General features: G+C 42.6%; 1 protein-coding gene across 1 annotated transcript; it reads left to right on the top strand.

Annotated features, from left to right (window-relative positions):
* Positions 1 to 5,221: 5,221 nt before the first annotated feature.
* On the top strand, positions 5,222 to 23,014 carry LOC310643005 (placenta-specific gene 8 protein-like). Its single transcript, XM_083367027.1, has 5 exons — positions 5,222 to 5,325; positions 16,300 to 16,416; positions 18,458 to 18,582; positions 21,027 to 21,135; positions 22,845 to 23,014. The coding sequence occupies exons 2-4, from the start codon at positions 16,311 to 16,313 to the stop codon at positions 21,129 to 21,131; spliced, it is 336 nt and encodes a 111-aa protein (XP_083223153.1). The 5' UTR covers positions 5,222 to 5,325; positions 16,300 to 16,310; the 3' UTR covers positions 21,132 to 21,135; positions 22,845 to 23,014.
* The last annotated feature ends 430 nt before the right edge of the window (positions 23,015 to 23,444 follow it).

The raw sequence follows: 23,444 nt of genomic DNA on the forward strand, positions 1-23,444 counted from the left end.
GTTACAAACATGCCTGGATCAGAAGGTGCTGCTCACAGTCAAAAAATTTTGGTCCCTTCTTGACTAAACCATTACAATTTGATCTACATCTTGAAGACCAGCTGGACACTATAGGTCCAGAAGGACACAGCTCAATGATTTAACTGAGCCTTACAGTGTGCTTGAGTAATACAAAGTTGCACTGATTGTTAGTTGACGTCTGATGTTGGTTGTTGCCTTTAATAATAATAATAATAATAATTTTATTTATATACCGCCCTTCTCCCGAAGGACTCAGGGCGGTGAACAGGGCAAATATATAAAAATACAAAAATACAAAAGTTAAAAAAAGAATTAAATACAATGCCCAAACTAAAACAGTAAATAAATATTAAATATTAAAAATATTTAATATTTTTAATTAAAATATTAAAAAACAGCAATAAAATCCCAAACCCATCCCCCCACTAGGCCAGGCCGGCTTGTTCGAATAAGTGCGTCTTCAGATCACGTCGGAAGGAGCGAAGGTCAGGCGCCATCCGGAGGTCGACCGGCAACCGATTCCATAAATCGGGGCGCCCACAGAGAAGGACCTCCCCCTGGGGACCACCAGATGACATTCTTTGACCAGTGGCACCCTGAGGAGGCCCTCTCTGTGGGAACGAACAGGGCGGAGGGAAGTTGATGCCGGCAGCAGGTGATCCCTGAGGTACTCTGGACCCATGCCATGTAGGGCCTTAAACACCATTACCAGTACCTTGAATCTCACTCGGAAGACAACTGGGAGCCAATGCAGCTCACGGAGCAGAGGTGTAACATGGGAGTATCGGGAGACTCCCAACACAACTCTCGCGGCTGCATTCTGTACCAGTTGGAGCCTCCGAGTGGTCTTCAAGGGCAGCCCCATGTAGAGAGCGTTGCAGTAGTCTAAACGAGAGGTCACGAGCGCATGAGTGACTGTACGCAGGGCATCCCGGTCTAGATAGGGCTGCAACTGGTGCACCAGGCGAACCTGGGCGAAGGCCCCCCTAGTCACGGCCACTATGTGATCTTCCAAAGTAAGCCGTGAATCTAGGAGGACTCCCAAGTTGCGAGCCCTATCTACGGGGGGTAATAGCTCACCCCCCATAGAAAGAGATGGGATATTCTGAATATCCCGGGATGCCGGTATGCACAGCCACTCAGTCTTGTCGGGGTTGAGTTGAAGTCTGTTCCTCCCCATCCAGACCCGAACCGCTTCCAGGCAACGGGACATCACGTCGAGGGCATCACTGGGGTGGTTTGGGGTCGAAATAAAAAGTTGGGTATCATCAGCGTACTGATGATACCCAACTCCAAAACCACGAATGATCTCACCCAGCGGTTTCATGTAGATGTTGAATAGGAGAGGCGAGAGGACCGACCCCTGAGGAACTCCACAAGCGAGAGGCCTCGAGGTCGACCTCTGCCCCCCTGCCAACACCGACTGCGAACGTCCCAGGAGATAGGAGGAGAACCACTGAAAAACTGTGCCTCGCACTCCCAATCCCCTGAGACGCCGCAGTCTTACATTGCTCAGAACCTACTTATCTTTGGGACTATTTCCCCCCAGAAGTTTTGCCAGTGCAATAAGATCTAGTAGGAAAGGCATCCTTCAAGTCTCATCCTTGACAAATAGAGGCCATCAAGGACCACAAGAGCATGTGTCCTTTTCTGTAGGAGACCCTCTCTTTTGGAATTGTGTTTTACCCAACAAGCCACCAGGTTGGCATTCAGAAAAGCTTGCCAGACCTGACTGTTACAGAAAGCCCTTGGGGATTTTAAAAAAATATAAAAAATTACTCCCACTTTTCCATTTTAACAAATAACTCAAAACAGCAAACATATCTAATGCTTCTTTCTCCTCCTACTTTTCCCACAACAACATCCCCCTGAAGTAGGCTGGGCTGAGAAAGAAGGACTGGCCCAATACCATCCAGCCAGTTTTCGTATCTAAAATAGAACTGGAACTCACAATCGCCTGGTATCTAACCAGATGGCTTAACCTTTGGACCAAACTTGACGATATGGCAGTCCCTTCTCTGCACTCTTTTCTTTAAGATGTCAAAAGCTACAGAGTTGATCATTATTCAGTTTGGTATGTTGATTTTTTTCCCCCGCTTGAATTCCTTCTGTCTTGTGCTCAGAGCTTTTCTGTAACTGTTTTAATGAATGGCAGTAAGAAAATAAGTAACTGAGCAAATCTGTCCAAAAAATCATTCTAAAGAGTATTGTCGAGCAGCAGAAAGAAAGACAGAAAAACAGAAGTCTCTTTTTTTTCAGAGAAGTCTGATGTGTTTGAACTGGACAAAACTGGACCAAAGCTTTACATTTAATTGACTGTGAAGGACTCTATTATGGGGGTTGCATTTTCACAATTAAGTGTAAAGTTTTGGTCCAGTTTTGGACAATGTAAAAATGATGCTGAGACTCTAGAACAGTGATGGCGAACCTTTTAGAGACCCAGTGTCCAAAAACGTCCCCAGCCCGGCCCGGCCCCATCCCGCCCCCTGCCTCGCCCACCCGCAGGGCCACCCACCACCTCCACAGCCCGCCACCGCAGATCACCCAGGTGGCTCAGCAGCACCATAGCAACCATGCCCTCCCCCCGCACCCTGCAGCATCAACTGCACATGACGGGGCACGAGGGCGGTGTCTTTTCCCCACTGCCCAGCTGCCATGTCCTTTGCTGCATTGCTCCATGCAGGCTGTGCCCCGGGGGCGACTCTCCTCTAGGGGCCCTGCTGATGAGGAGGGCGCCATGGGGGAGGCGGAGCTGCGGCAATGGTGTGCGTGTCCACAGAGAGGGCTCTGAATGCCGCCTCTGGCACACATTCCATAGGTTCGCCACCACTGCTCTAGAAGGAGTGCAGAGAAGAGCAACAAAGATGATCAGGGGACTGGAGGCTAAAACATATAAGGAACGATTGCTGGAATGGGGTATGTCTAGTTTAATGAAGAGAAGGACGAGAGGGGACATGATAGTAGTGTTCCAGTATGTGATGGGCTGCCACAAAGAAGAGGGGATCAATCTATTCTCCAAAGCACCTGAAAGCAGGATAAGAAGCAACAGATGGAAACTAATCAAGGAGAGAAGCAGCCTAGAACTAAGGAGAAATTTCCTGACAGTTAGAACAATCAATCAATGGAACAACCTGCCTCCAGAATTTATGAATGCTCCAATACTGGAAGTTTTTAAGAAGAGATTGGACAGCCACTAGTCTGAAATGGTATAGGATTTCCTGCCTGAGCAGGGGGTTGGACTAGATGACCTCCAAGGTCCCTTTCAACTCTCTTATTCTGTTGGGAGAGGTATGAGAAAAGGTAGCAATTAATAAGAAGCAGAAAAACCAACGTTAACACTACCTATTAATGCTGCCTGGCCCATTGTAGGACATAATGTCCTATTTCCTTTTAGAGGATATAAAAAAAATGAATCACATTGTTAAAATGCAGCGCAGTTTTTTTCTCCTGATAAGATGACTGCATTTTTAACTGCTAGTTTGTATATTGAAACTCAGCCAGAAAATTGTAGGTCTTCTGTTTCAGGGCAGGAAATCTTAACTTGTTCTATTTTTGTGCAGAGTAAAGCTAGAGAGCCATTCCAGTGGGACTCCAGTACAATCTCGTCATCTCCTGACAACCCCTTTTTCCTTCTGATCCCACTCTTGTTGCTTTCATCGTATCACACCTCATTTGCAGACCTCCGGCTGGTGGGCCAGTTGCACCAGTATCTGAACCAGGAGGCTCTGGTCTCAGTAAATGACATCCTTGTAAACTCCAGGTTAGACTGCAGCAACACCCTCTACATGGGGCTGCCCTTGAAGACCAGTTGGAAACTGTAACTGGTGCAGAATATGGTCACGCAGATAGTAAAATGGTGCCAGATCTATGGCACATGTAACACCACTCCTATGTGAGCTGCACTGGTTGCCGGTGTCTTTCTGGGTGCCATTCAAACTGGTAGTGGTTATCTACATGGCTTGGGAGTGTGGTACCTGAGGGATTGCCTTTTTCCCAAGAGTCTGTACCCATCCAACTAGGTCAAGCAGAATGGGCAGTGGCCCCTTTTCTCTAAAACATCCTCCCTTCGGAGAGAATGGTCCCAACCCAGTTAAGCCTTTCGTAAGGCCTTAAAAACCTGGCTATGTTCCTGAGCCTGAGGCACTGAATATGACAAGGGCCTCATTTCCTGGCTACCGTATATTCCTAACGGACCAAATATCTTGCTCTGGTGTATCACGAATTGGATGCTTTTAATGTTTGTTTTTTTTAAAAAAAACCACAAAAAACTTGTTTTAATCTTTTTATTATTTCAAAACGTTTTTTAAACTTTTAATTCTGTGAACTGTAAGCTGCCCAGAATTCTTGACTGAGATGGGCAGCCATAGAAATTGAACAAACCAACTAACAGACAAACATCACCAGCCCATATAAGACAGGATTACACTAAGATTATCCAGTGGTGCAGTAGAACTTTTCTCCCTTAGTTTGTCGTCATTGAGAGCCAGTCTCAAGATATGTCAACTCTGTTGTGACCCATTTCCTTGGAGAGAAGTCAGGTCCCCACTGCATCTGGACGCAGGGGAAACAGGGGAAGGATAGGGACTGGAAATAAGGACAACAAATTTCATACAGGTGTTACTTTTCACAGACCCAAGGTTCGGTGGAGGGTTAGGGTCAGCAAAAGAAAAGGACCATAGAGAAGAGCCTTATTGATATGCTTAAATACACTTATATGTTCACCAATCTCACAAATGCAATTCTGGACAGCTAACAAAAATTAAAATTGTAACCCAAAGTGGGGGAGGGGCGGAATGTCACATGATTTTCAGACTCTAAGCCAAGTTTGTATGGTTTGTTTGGAAGTTAAGTATCTGCTTTTTAACTGTCCCATAGACTCAATGGAGTTTCCTAGAAATGGTCATAAGAATTCCTTCCTTCCTTCCTTCCTTCCTTCCTTCCTTCCTTCCTTCCTTCCTTCCTTCCTTCCTTCCTTCATTTCCCTTCCCTTCCCTTTCCTTCCCTTCCCTTCCCTTCCCTTCTCTCCATCTCTTTTTTCTCTAGCTACAGCCCTCCATGAAATGTCTGTTTATTTCCTGCTTTTATTTATTTGGTTTTCCTTCCCTATGAATACTGTTGGAGTCCCAAGGTCTAATGAGATCTGACCTATCTTCTTGCAAAACAGTGTTAACAGCAGTTCCAACTTCCTGCTAGAGAACCAATTACGGTATCAGAAGTTAAAAAGGTTGGTCAGTCCCATAACTGTCTTTATAGTTACTGTTAACTTCAAGGAAGCAAGGTCTCCCATTCTCTTCTAAGCACAAGGTAAGTGGCATGCATAAATCCTATGTCAATCTTTTTAAAGATTGCTTTCTGTCAATGTTTCAAAGAATTTGAGGGTTGACTAGAATTCTCCCTGAAGAGAAATCTACTTACAGGGTAACAAAGCTGACTTTATAAAAATTGTAAAATTAAAGACAAGCCTGGGACTGATTTTGTTTTTTCTACACTATGTATCTTTTTAAAGGCACAGGCATACAAATCCATACCAGGAGAAAGTGGGCTTCTCAAATGTTTTTGTGTAAGTTAAAAAAAAGTTAGATGGGAAAACGTTTTACGTACTGTAACAGCTTAGCCACAAAAGAAGGGCATGGTGTACAAAATGGAGGAAGAACAGGATTGAATTTCAAGTAATGTTGGACTAAAGTCACACCTGTGTCATACCTCTGTGTGTGGAATTTAAGTGGAATTTACTTGTTTGGCCAATTTTTTTTTATCCCATTTATATCCCGCCCTTCTCCGAAGACTCAGAGCAGCTTACAATCTAAGCACAAATCAAATGTGCTTAGCAATAGCCTTCATTCTATGTATATGCCTGCTTATTAGGGCTTTCGCCCCCCCCCAAGCGGCATTATTACAAAGTCGGCTTATTTCCCCCAACAATCTGGGTCCTCATTTTACCTACCTCGGAAGGATGGAAGGCTGAGTCAACTTTGAGCCTGGTGGGATGCGAACCTGCAATAATTGCAGGCAGCTGGTGTTACTTAAGGAGGCATTAGCCCACTGCTCCACCAAGGCTCAGAAATTGAAAAGGCAGATAGTGAGAGGGGTGACAGATGTTTGCAAGTTAGTCAAGTGAACCTTTGTCATGTGGCAGTTCAGTCCATGTGGGTTCACTGACAGGTGCCAATCAGCCCCGATGTACCAATTGTTGACGGGACAATGAAACTGTACACTAGTTTTGGGATTCTGTTTTAGGTTACGGGTAGGGTCCATGCTGAGAGATCCCTCAGGTTGCCGCCATGAGCTTACCCTGTTTAGAAAAGGATCCGTGTTCGTATCTGCAAATATGAAGCCTTGCATTAAAGAGAGCAAGTTTGATGTAGTGGTTAAGGCATCAGGCTAACACCCCCCCCCCCAAAACATGAGTTCTAGTCCTGCCTTAGGCACGAAGCCAGCTGGGTGACCTTGGGCCAATCACTTTCTCTCAGCCCTAGGAAGGAGACAATGACCAACCTCTTCTGAAAAACTTGGCTAAGAAAACTGCAGGGACTTGTTCAGGCAGTCTTCTAGAATTGGACAAGATTGAAAAGGTGGGGGGGTGGGGGGGTCGGGCGGGAAGTAGCTATGTGGTTTAGGAATTTGTGCAAACCAAGGCTGTTAGTTAGAGCCCGTGCCCTGTGCAAAACTAGAAAACGGATTCTCTCTCTTGACTAAATTAAACATGTGGTTGTCAGAAGGCACCACCTTTGCCCGTTCTCAGTTCCTGCTAGCAGTTCCAATAAAACTAGCCAGACGATCAGCAAAGCTCCAAGTATGTTTATTCAATCCAAAATTGTAGCTTTGGAAGGGTGGTCCTACTCGACCTGCCTTGCCATCCCCTTTCTATGGGTCTTTTTGTTTAAAGACGTAGCCGATCAGTATCAATAGAACAGAATGAATGTGTTTGCTTATTGAACCACAGTTCCAATTCTATCATCATGGTCCTTTTCCTCCCGTGTAAACCTCCCTTCTTTTCATATTCTGTTAAATCATGTTTCCTTATCTTAAAAGTGAAAGCAGGTCTCTTTTTAAGACAACAACCATTTGTCTGAAACGTTATTGGGTTTCCTGCTTGAGCAAAGAGGTGGGACTAGAAGACCTCCAAGGATCCTTCCAACTCTGTTATACTATTATTCAAATGCCTCCATATTTAAATATATGTCTCTTTATCTGGAGTTAAGGGGTCTTTTATCTTTCCTACACCTGTGTTTTCTATACATACTGTATGTCTTCCGTTCTAGTTTCTAATGGAGAAGTCAGCTTTTATAAAATGGCATTTCTACTGCCTGTTCCAGGGATAGGCAACCTTGGCTCTTTTATGACTCGTGGACTTCAGCTCCCAGAATTTCTGAGCCAGCATGGCTCAGCTTGGAAACTCTGTCTTTCCCCTCAGCTTGGCTGGCTCAGGAATTCTGGGAGTTGAAGTCCACGAGTCATAAAAGAGCCAAGGTTGCCTACCCCTGGCCTATTCACTACCGCTTATATTTGGGAGCTGTCCTTTAGCTTAACCAGGGGCAGTAGTAGACAACTAACTCCAAGGATTCCCATTTTAATTTTCTTCAAAGCCTTGATAGCCCATATTATTAAACTACAGGTAGTCCTCGACTTACAACTGTTTAGTGACTATTCAAAGTTACAATGGCACCGAAAAAAGTGACCATTTTTCACACTTATAACCCTTGCGGCATCACCGTGGTCACGTGATCAAAACTCAGAGGATTGGGAATTAGCATGTATTTGTCCCAGGGTCACATGATCCCCTTTTGTAACCTTCAGATAAGCAAAGTCAACGGGGAAGCCAGATTCACTTAACAGCCAGGTTTAGTACTTTAACAACGGCAGCGATTCACTTAACAGCTGTGGCAAGGAAGGCCATAAAATGGGCAAAGTTCACTTAACTATGGTCTGTCTTAGCACTGAAAACTACAATCAATTGTGTTTGTACTGCTGTGGTCATAGAGCTGTTGTTGGGAGGTATAGCTCAGAAACATGCAAAGATCCTATCTTTCTTTCTCCGACCATTGTGGAAAATTAAAATGCAGCTGCTAGACCCAAGTCAAGAAGACTTGAGTCTCCACACCACTTGGGGGTCCCAAGAGCCAGACCGAAGCCAAACCGCTGCTCAAGAAGGTCACAGAGTAACATTAGTCACTCAAGTCTTCCTATCAACTGCTCTCCTCTAAAACATTTTCTCTAATACCATTCTTCTTCCTCTTCTACCATCAGTTTCACTACTCAGCTGATCTTCTCTGATTGTAGGTACTTATTTGCTATCTCTTTTTGTTGGCTTCCTCTTTTTTTTATTAGGACAATTTCTTTCTGCCAGATGGCAAGATTTCACATATCACAACCAGAACTTCTTGAAAGTGTTCTGTCCCGGTCAGTTCTACTCTTAATTTTCTTTTCCCAGTTTTGTTCCCCCCTCCCCGCCCCAATCCACATATGACTTGACATTCCAAATTTTTTCAACCTTCCATCTCTCTGCATCTTCATTAAACGTTTGCTAGGAAAGACAATGCTGGACGTATCTGGAGGACGTCTATGGAAGTTTAGGAAAAAAGCCTTCTGGGGATTCGTGAGGTTTTTATTTCTTTCCTGCTGAAAAAAGTCCCACATCATTACTTGATTCTCATTCTTGTCCATCAGTGGCTTGTCACTGCTTTCTATTCTGTGCTTTCCTTTTCTGATCAAGGGTTTCAAACTACAGGTAATCCTTGATTGATGGCCACAATCAGACCAGAATTTCCACTGCTAACTAAATAATATGGATTTTTAAATGAATCACATCCAACTTTATGACCTTTTTTTTTACCTTGGGCAGGGGTAGGCAACCTTGGCTCTTTTATGACTTGTGGACTTCAATGCTGGCTCAGGAATTCTGGGAGTTGAAGTCCACGAGTCATAAAAGAGCCAAGGTTGCCTACCCCTGGCCTAGGCCTAGGCTGCTTTATGACTCGTGGACTTCAAATCCCAGAATTCCAGAGCCAGCCATGCTGAGGAGAAAGGGACAATTTCTAAGCTGAGCCATGCTGGCTCAGAAATTCTGGGAGTTGAAGTCCACAAGTCATAAAAGAGCCAAGGTTGCCTACCCCTGGCCTTGGGTGTTGAGTGAATCACTACAGTTGTTAAGTGAATCATGTGGTTGTTAACTGAATCCAGCTTCCCCCATTGACTTTGCTTGTCATAACCCAGCTGGGAAGGTCAGTCACATGATCCCGGGATGCTGCAACTGTCATAAATACATGATAGTTGCCAAGTGCCAAATTTTGATCATGTGACCATTAAGATTGTAAGTGTGAGGACTAGTCATAAATCACTTTTTTCTGTGCTACTGTAATTTCGAACAGTCATTAAACAAATAGTTGTAAATTAAGGACTATCTGTGCAAGGTGGATTTCAGCTTCTCTAGGCTCATTCTATATTGCCTAATATTTTTAGGTGTCCCAAAGCAGGAAACAGGAAATCAAAAACCCACAAAAACCTAGATTTTCATTTGGGATATAAATCTTTCTACCCTGTGATACAGGTAGTCCTCCACTTACGACCACAATTGAGCCCAGAAATTCTGTTGCTCAGTGAAACAGAAAGTGTTAAGAGAGTTTTGCCCCATTTTACAATGTTTCTTGCCACAGTTGTTAAGTGAATCACCGCAGTTGGTAAATTAGTAACATGGTTGTTAAGTGAATCTGGCTTCCCCATTGACTTTGCTGGTCAGAAAGTCGCAATAGGGGATTGCATGACCCCTTGGGACACTGCAACCGTCATAAATACGAGTCAGTTCTCTCACCAGCAGAATTTTGATCATGTGACCGTGGGGATGCTGCGACGGTCATATGTGTGAAAAACGGCCTTAAATCTCCTTTTTTCAGTGTCGTAAGTTTGAATGGCCACTAAATGAACGGTTGTAAGTGGAGGACCACCGGTATAACTCTTGACCTCTTGACCCTTGCTTGTCATAGGAAAAAATAATTCAGAAAAAACCAGTTGTCTTTATCAGCAAAGGGGAAAAAATATTGAAGGTCCATATTAAAGCAGTCCTTTTATGAGAAAAAGAAAAGTTCTGAGTTTCCAAAATTTCTTCATCAAGGAACATAATGAAACTATGCCCAGCATGACTGGATAGGAGAGGAAGGAGTTGAGTTCCTGGCTGGGGAATTGTGGAAGTTGGCGTTGCCAAGGTTGAGAAATATTGTTCTAAGATGTGCTAGAGTAATTTGCAACCATTAAATCTTCCTAGCTACCGAAGTCATGGAAGATTTTAATCCATCTCTCCTCAAAGCTATTACTCATGGGATTATCCATTGCGAGCGATGGACCAACAGATTCCTTGTCAAAAAATAAAATTTCCCAACTTTCCTCCCCAAACCATAAAACCTAAAGTGGCACTAACCTCACTTTTTAATCAATTATAAGTTAGGTTCTAATTGGGATTTAGTGCTGAGCAGAGAAATTCTGCAACATGTCTACTATGTCTAAAATGCGTTTGATTTTGAATTATTTCACTGAAGAGAGTTTTGGAAAAACGTTCACAGATGAATACCATATTTTGGCATTCATGGGTTGGACAAGGGTTGTATAAATAATTTGCGTTTCACTGTCTGGACATCTCTGCCATTGCAAACAAATTCTTTCGTGTCCAATATAATTCCTGAAAAAGATTAGAAATAGAGTTTAGAACAGAGTTCCCCAACCTTTTGGGCACCAGGGACCGGTTACATGGAGAGAGGTTTTTCTGTGGACTGGAGAGTATGTGGTTTTGTGCGCTGCCTGCATCCCACGGATGGGGCTTTGCTTGTTTGTGCGGACCGGTTGCTGGCATGCTGCGGCTTGGTACGGACCCGGGGTTGGGGACCCCTGGTTTAGAAGACTTATAGAGTTCAATTTTTCCTGGCAAGAGTACTACAGTACTTATTAAAGGAAGACCCATTTCTTTGATAAAGCGGAAATATTCAGTTAAATTAAACCTAATTTCCCTTCCCGCCAATTAGTTGGAGAATTTTCCAACGCCATTTGTAAAACAATCAGAGACAGTTTTGCAAGATGGAAAACTGTCATTTTTATGGCAGCCCATTTACTTTATTCCTCTTGTTTGCAAGTTATAAAAGAAATTAACTTTTAGCAAAGTGAAAGAGATAGAGCACCGGGAGTACAATAATTTATGATTTATTTCAAGCAATAAAGTAATTACTCTGTTGTGCATTAGGGCAGGGAAGGAACTTCCTTCATTAAGTTTGCTATGATTACAGCATTTTGAATACTTTCAAGGTTAAGATTTTCCCACGTGAAATAGCCATATCTACTTTGAAATCTTGTATGGAGTATATAATGATTTGATATCTGTATTTTTCGTCTAATAAATTGTTCAGGATCATTAATTATTATTTACTTGACTAAAACACTAGAGGGATGGAGAAACAGCAGAGAAGTGGCATAATTCCCAGGTAATCCTTGACTTACAAACACAGTTGAGATCAGGATTTCCACTGCTAATCAAAGCACTTGTTAAGTGAGTCATGAATAATTTTATGACCTTTTTGCCAAGATTATTAAGCAAATCAATGCAGTTGTTAAGTGTATGATGCCTTCCTTAAGCAAATCTGTCTTCCACCACTGACTCCGTGTGTCTCATATGCCGGATGGGAAAGTAGCAAATGGTGATCATGTAACTCTGGGACACTTCAACTGTCATACATACATGCAATGGTTGCAATGGTCATAAGTGTGAGGAGCAGCCATGTCACTTTTTCCACTGCCATTAAAACTTTGAGCAGTCACTAAACAAACGGTTGCAAGTTGAGGAGTACCTGTATGGGTCTAATCTTCAGAAATTTCAGGGGATTCAAAAAAGTCAAGATGGTGAGCTGTGACCATGCAATTAAAAAAAAAACTGCCCCTTTTAAACCTGCCTGATCATCTGGGATCATTTTGAACCTCTCTTCGCACACTACCCTGAATGTTTGAACAGGGTCAATAATCTTCATAAGAGGTAGTAGTCTGGTATAAATTCTTATCTCATCTATTTCTCTCTTTTATTTCTCTCACTGGTCACCATATCACAAAAAAGATGTTGAGAGTTTGGAAAAAATTCAGAGAAGAGCAGCTAAGATGATCAAAGGCTGTAGGACTTGGGCTTGGCCAGTCTAAAGAAAAGAAAAAATAGGGGAGACATGATAGCAGGGTTCCAGTATCTGAGGGGGCTGCCACAAGATAGAGGAGGTCACATTGTTCACCAGAGCACCTGAAGGCAGGACGAGAAACAATGATTGGAAACTGATCAGAGAGAGAAGCAACCTGAAATTAAGGAGAAACTTCCTAACAGTGAGGACAATCAACCAGTGGAACAGCTTACCCCCAGAATTGTGGGCGCTCCATCACTGGAGATTTTTAAGAGGATACTGGACATTCACCTGTCTGAGATGGTGTAGGTTCTCCTTCTTGACAGGGGGCTGGACTAGAAGACCTCCAAGGTCCATTCCAGCTCTATGCTATTCATTTGTTAAATCAGTTTGAGGAAAAATAACTTCATTCTCAACTGCAGTGTGGAAAAATGCCAAGAGGTCAATGTATGGCCCTCTTGAGAAATTTGGCACGTCCAGTTTCAGAGTAAGGATGCTGTAAGAAAGATTGAAGTGACACTTGCTGGGTGTCAGGCTTGTCCCAACTTGGTTCTTAGGAAAAAAAAGACCCTTGACTCCATGGTTGAAGTGAAAGGTTCATTTTTACTGAGCTCAAGCGGTTACAGCATAAGCAAAGCTGGATCTGAATATTCCCATGCAAAGCTTCTGTTTTTCCCTCATCCTTTTCCCCCCTCCCCTTGACCAGTCAACTAGTGTCCAGTCACGTTCATTTTAGAAGTTTTGAGAATGGCTTTGAGCTTTTGGGATGGCCTCTTTGATGTAGTTTTGCATTCCACTCTCATGGTCTGTTGGCTGCTTTGTTCCGGTTTGACATCTCTGGTTCCTGTCACCCGTTCATTCCCTCCATTCCTCCCCTTGTCAATTTCCCCTTTCCCGTCCTCTCTCCTCCCCTGCATTTTATGGCAGGATACCAGTGAAGTGAGTTATACTAGAGAAGGCAAAACTGACACTGGGTTTTGGCTAAGGAAAAGAAACCACTTCCTGGACTTGTGGGATTTAATTGTTTTTGGAGATAATAAGCAATTTTTAATCATTTGGCAGCTCTCATTTTTTTAAACCTCCTTTGATAAACAGGACATCTTACCGTTGGCTAGGACTGTAAAATGAACAAATGAACTAAAAATAAAAGACAATGAAACTTGGAACAGTAAATAGAATTACAGAGTAAGGGAATAAAAGTATAACAAAGCCAATCTGTACATAAACAATCCAGAAACCTTTCTTGGCAAGTTCATGCAGAGTTCAAGCACTCTGTCTCAAATCCAGAGGGAAAACCAGGTCTTCAAGACCCTGTGGAAGATTAGCAGGGTCAGCGCATCTGAACCTTGGAGAAAATAGTCCCAAAGGTGCTTTTTCAGGAGCCAACGGGACTTCCTTGTTTTTCTTTGAAGACATTTCGCTTCTCATCCAAGAAGCTTCCTCAGCTCTGACTGGATGGTGGGGAATGGAAGGATCCCTACCATCCAGTCAGAGCTGAAGAAGCATCTTGGATGAGAAGTGAAATGTCTTCAAAGGAGAGCAAGAAAGTCCAGTTGCCTCCTGAAAAAGCACCTTGGGGACAACCATGACCTGGATGACTGAGAACCTCCATAGACACTTGGAGAAGATAATGTCCCATGGGTCAGCCTTTGAGACATAGAAAGCATATTTCCTGGGTTTTACAGGTGATAATGTTCATAGAAGGGACTTGAAGCCTGTTCATCCTCCCAGATCTCATGGAACAAGTAGCCTCACAAATAACTCTGCCTTGTGCCACGAATCAATAACTGAAATGTCCCAAAGGTGCTTCTTCAAAAGGCAACTGGACTTTCTTTGTTTTGCTTGAAGACATTTCGCTTCTCATCCAAGAAGCTTCTTCAGTTGTCCTTTAGCTCTTAAAGAAGCTTCTTGGAAGTTTCAACTGAAGTTGTTCTTCAGTTCTTGAAGAAGCTGCTTCGATGAGAAGCAAAACATCTTCAAACAAAACAAAGAAAATCCACTTGCCTTTTGAAAAAGCACCTTTGGGACAACCGTGATCTGGACGACTGAGAATCTCCATTGGCAATAATTTGAATAGATTTCAAGGACAACCTCATGTAAAGTGCACTGGACTAGTCCAAACAGAAGGTGACCAGGGTATGAGTGACTGAGAGAATGGCACACATTTCGCACACAAGGAAGACCTGTGTAAAGGTTCTCCTGATCAGGGTTGCCACCTACTCTTCCATCAGACAATAAATAATATAAGACATAAGACAATATATACCAGTTCTGTTCTGGGGTAGGGCAACCTCATCAAGATTTAAAGGAAGAAGATCCCCAGAACCAAGAGGCCCCAGATCACCAGGTCAGAACTAGAAACCTGGAAAATTACAATCACTCAGTCTTACTTGAGTTGAACCAAAGCCTCTTCTTCTCCATCCAGATTCCCACAACCTCCAGAATCTTAACAGTATCACATGGACAACCTAGGACAGAGATGTGTGGCTGATTATCATTGGTATGTTGATAGTATCTGTTCCCATACTGATGAATGACCTCACCTAACAATTTCATTTACGTATTAATTAGAAGCTGGGAGATAGTAAAGCTCAGAAGGATCTTAGAGAAGAAGAGAGTAGTGCTACTTCTCTCTCCACTACTAATATTGACTGGAACTACCCCTGAGCAGAACCATTACAGCACCATGCCTCCCACTCCGAAACCTCAAAGCTGGTCTAGAAGGAAACCATGACCAATATCAAAAGCTGTTGAGAAATCAAGGAAAGATGTCCTTGGTACTCTCTGAACTTGGATGTTTTTCTTGCAGACATTTCATTGCCCAAACTAGGAGCCCTGGTGATGTTACCTAATTTGGATAATGAAACGTCTGCAAGAAAACAACCAAGCTCAGAGAGCACCAAAGATCCCTCGTTTCAGTCTTGAGCTACAAATATTCTCCTTTAAATCAAGAAGAGTTAGGATACACTATCCCCATCCTGATCCCACCAAAGGATGACACACCTGCAATCAGTGCTATCTCAGTACTACAAAGTAGACAATGTGGGGTTGATCCTGGTATGGGAAGAGGTTGAATGATTGGTCTCAAAGCTGAATCCTGAGCTACAAATATTCTCTTGTATCGATAAATGGTGTGTTTTATTTAATCTCCACTTTAATTCCGTTTTAATATCTCCAGATTATTTCTACTGTAAACTGTAGTGCAAACTTTCCTTGGAAATATCAGCAATAAAAAGATGTGTCCTTTGGGTGCAGTAGGTTGGTTCCTCCTGCAGAAATTTATGTTTCTTCAAGATATCGCCTTTCCCAGACATAAGAGTTATTCTGTACCTATCGTCTAAGTGGACCTAGAAATCCAGCAAAATGAAAATCCTAGACATCGTAGTACACTGATATACCCATATCAGGTGTGTACACAAGCCACTTTCCTACAAGATCTTGCTTCTTGTTCTTCTGGCTGTGGTGGTTTCATATTTATTTAGGTGAGGTTTTCTTCATGATTTTGAAAATGCTGCTGTAATTTGATACAGGATTGATTCCAAAGAGTTTAAATGAAAGAAATACTAAATAAACAAAGGTGGTTCACAGCTCAAAGCACATTGCATTTATTACATTTCTAGGCAACTGGTTCTTAGCAGCTGTTTTCCATTCCCACAAGAAACTCACACTGGATATATTCTTGGGCTATAGCCAGGTTTCTTGACCTTTAAGCTGTGCAGACTGCAACTCCCAGAATCTCTTGGTCAGCATACTGGAGGATTCTGGGAGTTGAAGTCCACTCAGGTCAAAGTTGAGAAACACTAGGATAAATTAAAATAGTCATAGTATGGTTTAAACCCAACACATTCCTCATACAGGTATAGCCACTACTTCTGCAACAAACCCTCTTTGGATCTTCTTAAAAGGGTCTGACGTGGATTGCTTGGACTGAGCTAACAGGGGTCTCCAAACTTGGCAATTTGAAGACTGGTGGACTTCAACTCTCAGAAGTCCTCAGCCCGGCTGAGGAATTCTGGGTGTTGAAGTCCACAAGTCTTAAAGCTGCCAAGTTTGGAGACCCTTGACCTAACACGTGAGGATGCTGGTTGGAATTATTTATTTAATTTTAAAATATCTTGTTCTTTCTCTTCTTCTGAATTAGGAGCCCTCAAGATGAATCCTCAGGTTGTTATGAGCCAGCCACAAATGGTGATGGTCCAACATCAAAGTCCTGAATGGCAAACAAGCTTACTCGATTGTTTCAATGATTGTGGAGTGTGTAAGTAACTATGTATACATCGTCAGGGTGGAGACAGTTGTAGACTTGTTGGGACTTGAGTAAATCTTGGACCAAACCAGAAGATTACTATGGTGGAAATAAATTTTCATTGGCATTGTGATTATGTTTACTAAAGGTAGGGCTACTGTACTTGGCTTGGGAACAGTAAAATCAATGTACGGTATTCTCTGGAAATAAATTCCATTTTTAAAAGTATGATTAAGTGAATTGCCACCATGCTACAAAGGGCAACTTCTGTTTTAACCATATTTATTCCTACAAGCATGCTTTCAGTTGGATAAAATGGGCCTTGTGTCAGGTGTGCAAATTATGATTAGCACAACCACTTATATGTATCCCAGATAGATGTGTGAACAGAGGCTCCTTCCAGAAAAAAATATATACCTTAAAATTTATTTATTGCATGAATGTGCTCTAAAATTTCTCAATAGATTTCCATTACTATGGGAATCAGTTCCCCTTTTATGCAATTTTGGAAGAACAAGGGGAAATCCATCTCATTCTCCAATTTTATCTTGACTTGGCTCCTGTGGACAAAAGATAAATAAAGAAATGGCATGGCCTTTTACTTCCACTTATGTTTTTTTAACGTTATGCCTCTAAGAAAACTACAGGAATTTTATACCCATCGGGAGATCTAAAAACTGAAGGCAGAGAAAAACAAAACCATTTGTAACCGCCTTACACACCTTTTCTCATCCTGCTATCTCCTCCAGAGCAGACATGGGGAACTATGGCCTTTTTATGACTTGTGGGCTTTAACTCCCAGAATTCCTGAGTCCCAGCCAGCTTCTTGGCAGCTGAGATCGACATATGGTAACTGGAGAATTCTGGGAGTTGAAGTCCACAAGTCATAAAGGGGCCATAGTTCCCCACGTCTGCTCTGGAGCAATATTTCTCAATCTTGACAACATTAAGAGGTGTGGATTACAACTCCCAGAATCCACCAGTCACCATATGTCTATCTCAGCTGCCAGGAAGTTGGCTGGGAAATTCCAGAAGTTGCAGTCCACCCCTCTTAAAGGTACCGTGATTATGAAACACCAGTCTAGATGCTTTGTGACTCCCTGCATTGTCAGCTCTAATTCCTGGCTTAGAATCTCATGACTTAACAAGGTCAAGTAGTTTCACAGCACTAATTACATTGCCAAAGATGCTTCCGATCCAGGTCTTTTATCTCTCCCTTGGGACTCTGGTTGATCCTGGGAAATTCAGGAGTAAGCCACAAGGAGTGCTATATACTTCCAAACATCTGATTCCTAAAGGGTTATTGCCATTTTTCCAGGTATCCCATGCACCTTGGGGGGGCAATGATGTTACATGGTTTACTGAGATGCACCCATAAATGCCTCTGCTGCTGTGTTCTGGATCTTCTGTAATTTCGAAGTAGTCTTCAAGGGCAGCCCCATGCAGAACACATTGCAGTAGCTCATATGGAAGGTGACCAAGGCATAGGTGACCCAGAAGAGCAATGCCCTGTATGGGAAAGGCTGCAGTTGGCATACCAGTTGAATCTAGATAAAGGAACCTTGGATACAGCTGCCATCTATTCAATGAACAGAGCAGAAGGACACCCAAACCTGCATTCTAGTTTTGTCTAGAGGTCTGTTATGGCTAATCCTCGGTTAACAGTGACAATTGGGACCAGGATTGATGTTGCTAAAAGATGCAGTCATGAAGTATGTTAGCCATGTGACCATGTCACTTAGCAATGTGGCATGGCAAGAACCTTTCTGCTGCTTTCCTGCTGGCTTCCCCAGTGACTTGGCTCGTGGGAAGCTGGAAGGGAAAGTCAAAAATCGCAATCATGTGACTGTAGGAACTCTGAGAGCTGGTTGTAACTACCACTTGTTCAGTGTTGTCATAAATTTCAGTGGCCGCTGAATGAGACATTTTGTTTCATAAAGAGCATGTGGTACTTACCTGGGAGAGGAATCTCTCTATGGGGTGATCTTACCATGTATCGACACTAAACTTTATCCAGATGGCATTTGCAAAGATCTCTCCTTCCTTTTCCTAGGTGTGTGTGGATGGCTTTGTCCCCTGTGTTTGGGTTGCCAAGTTGCTGCAGATATGGATGAATGCTGTCTCTGTGGCTTAAGCATGGCCATTAGATCTGTCTATCGGACAAGATACGGCATTCCGGTGAGTAGAGGATTTCTACAGCACTTCCTGTTTTCATTTGGATTTTGCAAATACCTTTAACCTGGTTGTCTATGGAGATTGTCAATCATCCAGGTCATGGTTGTTCCAAAGGTGCTTTTCCAAAAGGCAACTGGATTTTCTTGGGGTTTCCCCCCCCCCCCCGCTTCTCATCCAAGAAGCTTCTTCAGTTCTTTTCCTACAGTCCAGTTGCCTTTTGGAAAAACACCTTTGGGATGTTAACCTGGTCCTTGAATTAACCTTTTTCTGAATTTGTACAATACTGTACATTAAATGGCAAAAGTAGCAACGGATAGATTTGCACAGCATTTTGAGGAGAGAAACCACGAACAGCAAAGAAATGCAGAATGATATGTGATACTACCCATTTCAGTTTTTCATTGTTACGGTTTTTTGTAAGTTTTTTTTTTCTGACTCAGATCTGATTTGCTGGATTTGAATTTTTTTACACCAAAGGTTTCTACCAAAATGACATGTTGGTATTTAGTTGATATTTCTAGCCCTTGGTGGCGCAGTGGGCTAATGCCTCCTTAAGTAACACCAGCTGCCTGCAATTAGTGCAGGTTCGCATCCCACCAGGCTCAAGGTTGACTCAGCCTTCCATCCTTCCGAGGTAGGTAAAATGAGGACCCAGATTGTTGGGGGCAATTAAGCTGACTTTGTAATAATGCCGCTTGGGGTGTGTGTGAAAGCCCTAATAAGCAGGCATATACATAGAATGAAGGCTATTGCTAAGCACATTGGTTTGTGCTTAAGTTGTAAGCCGCCCTGAGTCTTCGGAGAAGGGCGGGATATAAATGGGATTAAAATAAAAATAAAATGGGATTAAAACTTACACCCACCCAGTTTGTGTACAGAATTTTCCTAATGTAATGTGTTTTATGTAGACTTTCTCTAAGTTTACCTCTTTTTTCATCAGTGAACTATATTGCCAAATTAGGAAAAGGGTAAAATTCATAACGATAACTTTTGACCTGTGCGTAGGTGTGAAAATTCATAAATCAGTCAATTGGCATACACGTACTAAAGAAAAACCAAAAGAACTTTCTTCCTCATCGCTAAAAGATTAAATATCTCTGCGCAAATCAAACTTTCCTTTTTTGGGAGTAGGAATTAATTAACTAATTGTTAATTAATTCATTAACAAACTAGAGGAGTCCTTCTAGAACTGTGAAATTCAAGTCTCAGCAGTGATTATCTTGTCTGGGGACTTCTGAAAATCGAAATCCATATATCTAGATCAGGGGTCACAACCTCCCAAGGATATATCCAGTGTGAGTTCCTTGTGGGCATGGAAAACAGCTGCTAAGAAGCAGTTGCCTAGAAATGTAATAAATGCAATGTGCTTTGAGCTGTGAACCACCTTTGTTTATTTAGTATTTCTTTCATCTAAACTCTTTGGAATCAATCCTGTATCAAATTTCAGCACCATTTTCAACATCATGAAGAAAAGCTCACCTAAATAAATAAATATGAAACCACCACAGCCAGAAGCAAGATCTTGTAGGAAAGTGGCTTGTGTACACACCTGATATGGGTATATCAGTGTACTACGATGTCTAGGATTTTAATTTTGCTGGAGTTTATGTCTGGGAAAGGCGATATCTTGAAGGAACATTAATTTGGCTCTTTTATGACTCATGGACTTCAACTCCGGACCGCCCCCGATCTGCGTTCATTTCGCCTGGACCTGAAAACCTGGCTTTTCGATCTATCAGGCCTGGACTGAAGGGGTTTTAGCTTTTTAAATATTGTTTTAATTGTTGGGCTTAATTAATTTAATTTAATTTAATTTTATATTATCTTTTATATTGTATTTTATGCTGCCCTGTAAACCGCCCTAAGTCCTTCGGAATAGGGCGGTATAGAAATCTAATTAAATAAATAAATAAACTTCCAGAATTCCTGAGCCAAGGTTGCCTACCCCTGATCTAGATCAGGGGTGTCAAACTCAATTTCATTGAGGGCCGCAAAAGCATTGCGGTTGCCCTCAAGGGGCCTGGTGGGTGTGGCATGGGTGGGCGTGGCCTACTGGGTGGGTGTGGCTAGAGTGGGTATGGCCTACTGGGTGGGCGTGGCCAGCTCTACATCGTTGGCATCAAGGGTGCTTATGGGGGCCTGGGCAGGAGTGGGACAGATCTGAGGGTCTCTGGGCCAGGGCCAAGGCAGTGGGGGCCGTTCCCTCACTGTTTCCAGGATGGCTTCGCGGGCCGCATGAAACCACTTCGCGGGCCGGATCCGGCCCCCGGGCCTTGTGTTTGACACGTCTGATCTAGATGATAAGCAGTCAGAAAAGGGTGTTTCACAGACTGAAATATTTACGCATTACATATTTGGCATGTGAACGGCTTGTTTGTTTATAATGTGACTCTCTCTTTGACTTGCCAAAGAATCGTTGCGCTGTAAACCTGTTTTTCTGCTTACAGGGATCTCTTCTTGGTGACTTTTTTGCAACAGCGTGTTGCCCTCTTTGTAGTGTTTGCCAACTCAAGAGAGACATCAATCAACGAAAAGACAGGGGAATCTTCTAGGAAGGTTTGTTCTCTTCATTGGACATAATGTGCGAAGCCTCAGGCACGCAATCAGAGAATCTAGGGCAGAACTGCAGTAGGATATAAAACTGGCGCCAGTGCTTGAATGGAAGCGCAAACTCATAGGATCCAAAAATATCAGAGGACCTCTTTTTTCCCCAGACTTCCATTACAGAGAAGTACAGCGCAGTAGTCCTCGACTTATGGCCACAACTGAACCCCCAAATTTCCATTGCTAAGCAAGACAAGTTGCTAAGTGAGCTATGCTCCATTTTACAACCTTACCACAGCTGTTAAGTGAATCGGTGCTGTGGTTAAGTTAGCAACACGGTTGTCAAGTGAATCTGGCTTCCTTCCTTGACGTTGCTTGTCGGGAAGTCACAAAAGGGGATCACATGACTCTGGGACACTGCAACCCACAGAAATACAGGCCAGTTGCCGAGTGCCCAACTTTTGATCATGTGGCCACGGGGATGCTGCAATGGTCACAAGAATGAAAAAAGGCCATAAGCAGTGGTGGGATTCAGCCAGTTCGCACCACTTCGGCAGAAACAGTAGCTAATTTTTTGTTGGAAGGCTGGAAGGCTGAGTCAGCTTTGAGCTGGTCAGAATCAAATTCTTGGCAGTGAGCAGTGCCGAGAATACTGCATTCTAACCAGTGGTGGGATTCAACTGGTTCGCACTACTTTGGCAAAACGGGTAGCTAATTTTTTTGTGGCCTAGGCCCAGAATGGACTTCTGGAAGCAGCATCCACACAGAGAACCGGTTGTCCACATATTTGAATCCCACCACTGGCCATAAGTCATTTTTCTCAGTGCCATCATAGCTTGATACGGTCACTAAGTGAATGGTTATAAGTTCGAGGACTACCTGTACGGCATAAAAGAGAAGGGAGGAAAAGGTTTTGCTGCCAAAGGAAGGATTTTTCATTACTGTAGTTAACTGGAAGTGTGCTAGTAGAAACCCACGGATACAAAAAGTTCCTCAGAGATAATTAACGTTCATCATCCTAGGACAGTTGAAGGACCCGGGGAAAAATCTTGGTGGATACAGGTAGTCCTTGACTTACAACCTACACCAAAAAATGAGAAATGGTTGCACTCTTTACCACAAATACAATAAAATAGGCCTCTAAAAGCCTGCCTTCTAACTTTGTATTATAGCTAATCCTCAACATCCCACAAAACTCATCGTTAAGCTGCGTGCTTAAGTGAGACATCCTATTTTACATATTTTACAGCCGTTTTTGCCACGGTTGTTAACTGAGACATCATGAGTTTATGACTTGAAGCTTCCTGCCAGTTTCCCATTACTTGATGGAAACCCTACTGGGAAGGTCGTAAAATGAGATTGTGTGACTGCACAACACTACAACTCCCATAAGTGTGAATAGATTGCCAAGTGTCCAGATTGCAATCACTTGCCTGCAGGGATACTGTAATGGTCATAAATGTGAGGACTGGTCATAAGTCCCTTTTTTCAGCACCGTTGTAACGTCAAACAGACCCTAAATGAAGAGTCAGAAGTCAAGGACATCCTGTGGTTAGATATGCTAATATTGGGATAGAGAGTACAATATTGAAGGCAAAATAGGGTAAAAAAAAGGTTAAAAAAATAGACAATTTCCCCGTGCCCTCCCCCCGACCCCCACCCCCGAAATAAAAGAATTAGAAATGTTTTTTTTTTTCTGAATTTTCTCTTTTCTGTTTCAGGTTGGGTTGTATTCAGCAGTACATGTCCTACCATCTCAAATCCATCCTATGCTTCCTGATTATCTTTTATAATCAAACGAAATCATTCTTTGAAATGATTCCCAGTAAAAGTGTTCTCTGGAAGATAATACACCAGGCACAAAATAATACAGCATTTTAAAGAAAGATAATGTGTGCAGTTTTCTTAGACTAAATCTGACACTGTTTACTCACCCTCAATAAATATGCTGTCTGATAACAAATCTGTATACTACCCCTGTTTCAATTGAATACAATGGTTGGACTCCAAGGAAACTGGGGGCGAAGTGTAATAGATTTTATATACCTTACAGCAATTATTGGATGCTATTGTCTCAATTAGGGTGAAGTGAAAGCAGCTTTGAAGAAGGAAAGAAGGAGTTATTACTGGATTTTTGTGCCATATTTAGATGAAAGTGGTAAAGACTCACAGTTGCCTTCACATCCCTTTTAATGCCAAGCAGAAGCAGTTTTTTATATGTGCTTTCTGGTTAGGTACAGATAGTCCTCAACTTAAGACCACAGATTGAGCCCAAAATTTCTGTTGCTAAGCGAGACATTTGTTAAGGGAGTTTTGCTCCA

This window comes from Vipera ursinii, assembly GCF_947247035.1.
Source record: "Vipera ursinii genome assembly, chromosome: 7".
Lineage (NCBI taxonomy): Eukaryota > Metazoa > Chordata > Lepidosauria > Squamata > Viperidae > Vipera > Vipera ursinii.

Bases quoted from the DNA above. Each gene is read 5' to 3' on its own strand.
- LOC310643005 (XM_083367027.1), top strand. From the start codon at position 16,311: ATGAATCCTCAGGTTGTTATGAGCCAGCCACAAATGGTGATGGTCCAA. The intron at 16,417-18,457 runs GTAAGTAACTAT...TCCTTTTCCTAG, and splicing joins TTTCAATGATTGTGGAGTGT to GTGTGTGTGGATGGCTTTGT. The intron at 18,583-21,026 runs GTGAGTAGAGGA...TTCTGCTTACAG, and splicing joins GGACAAGATACGGCATTCCG to GGATCTCTTCTTGGTGACTT.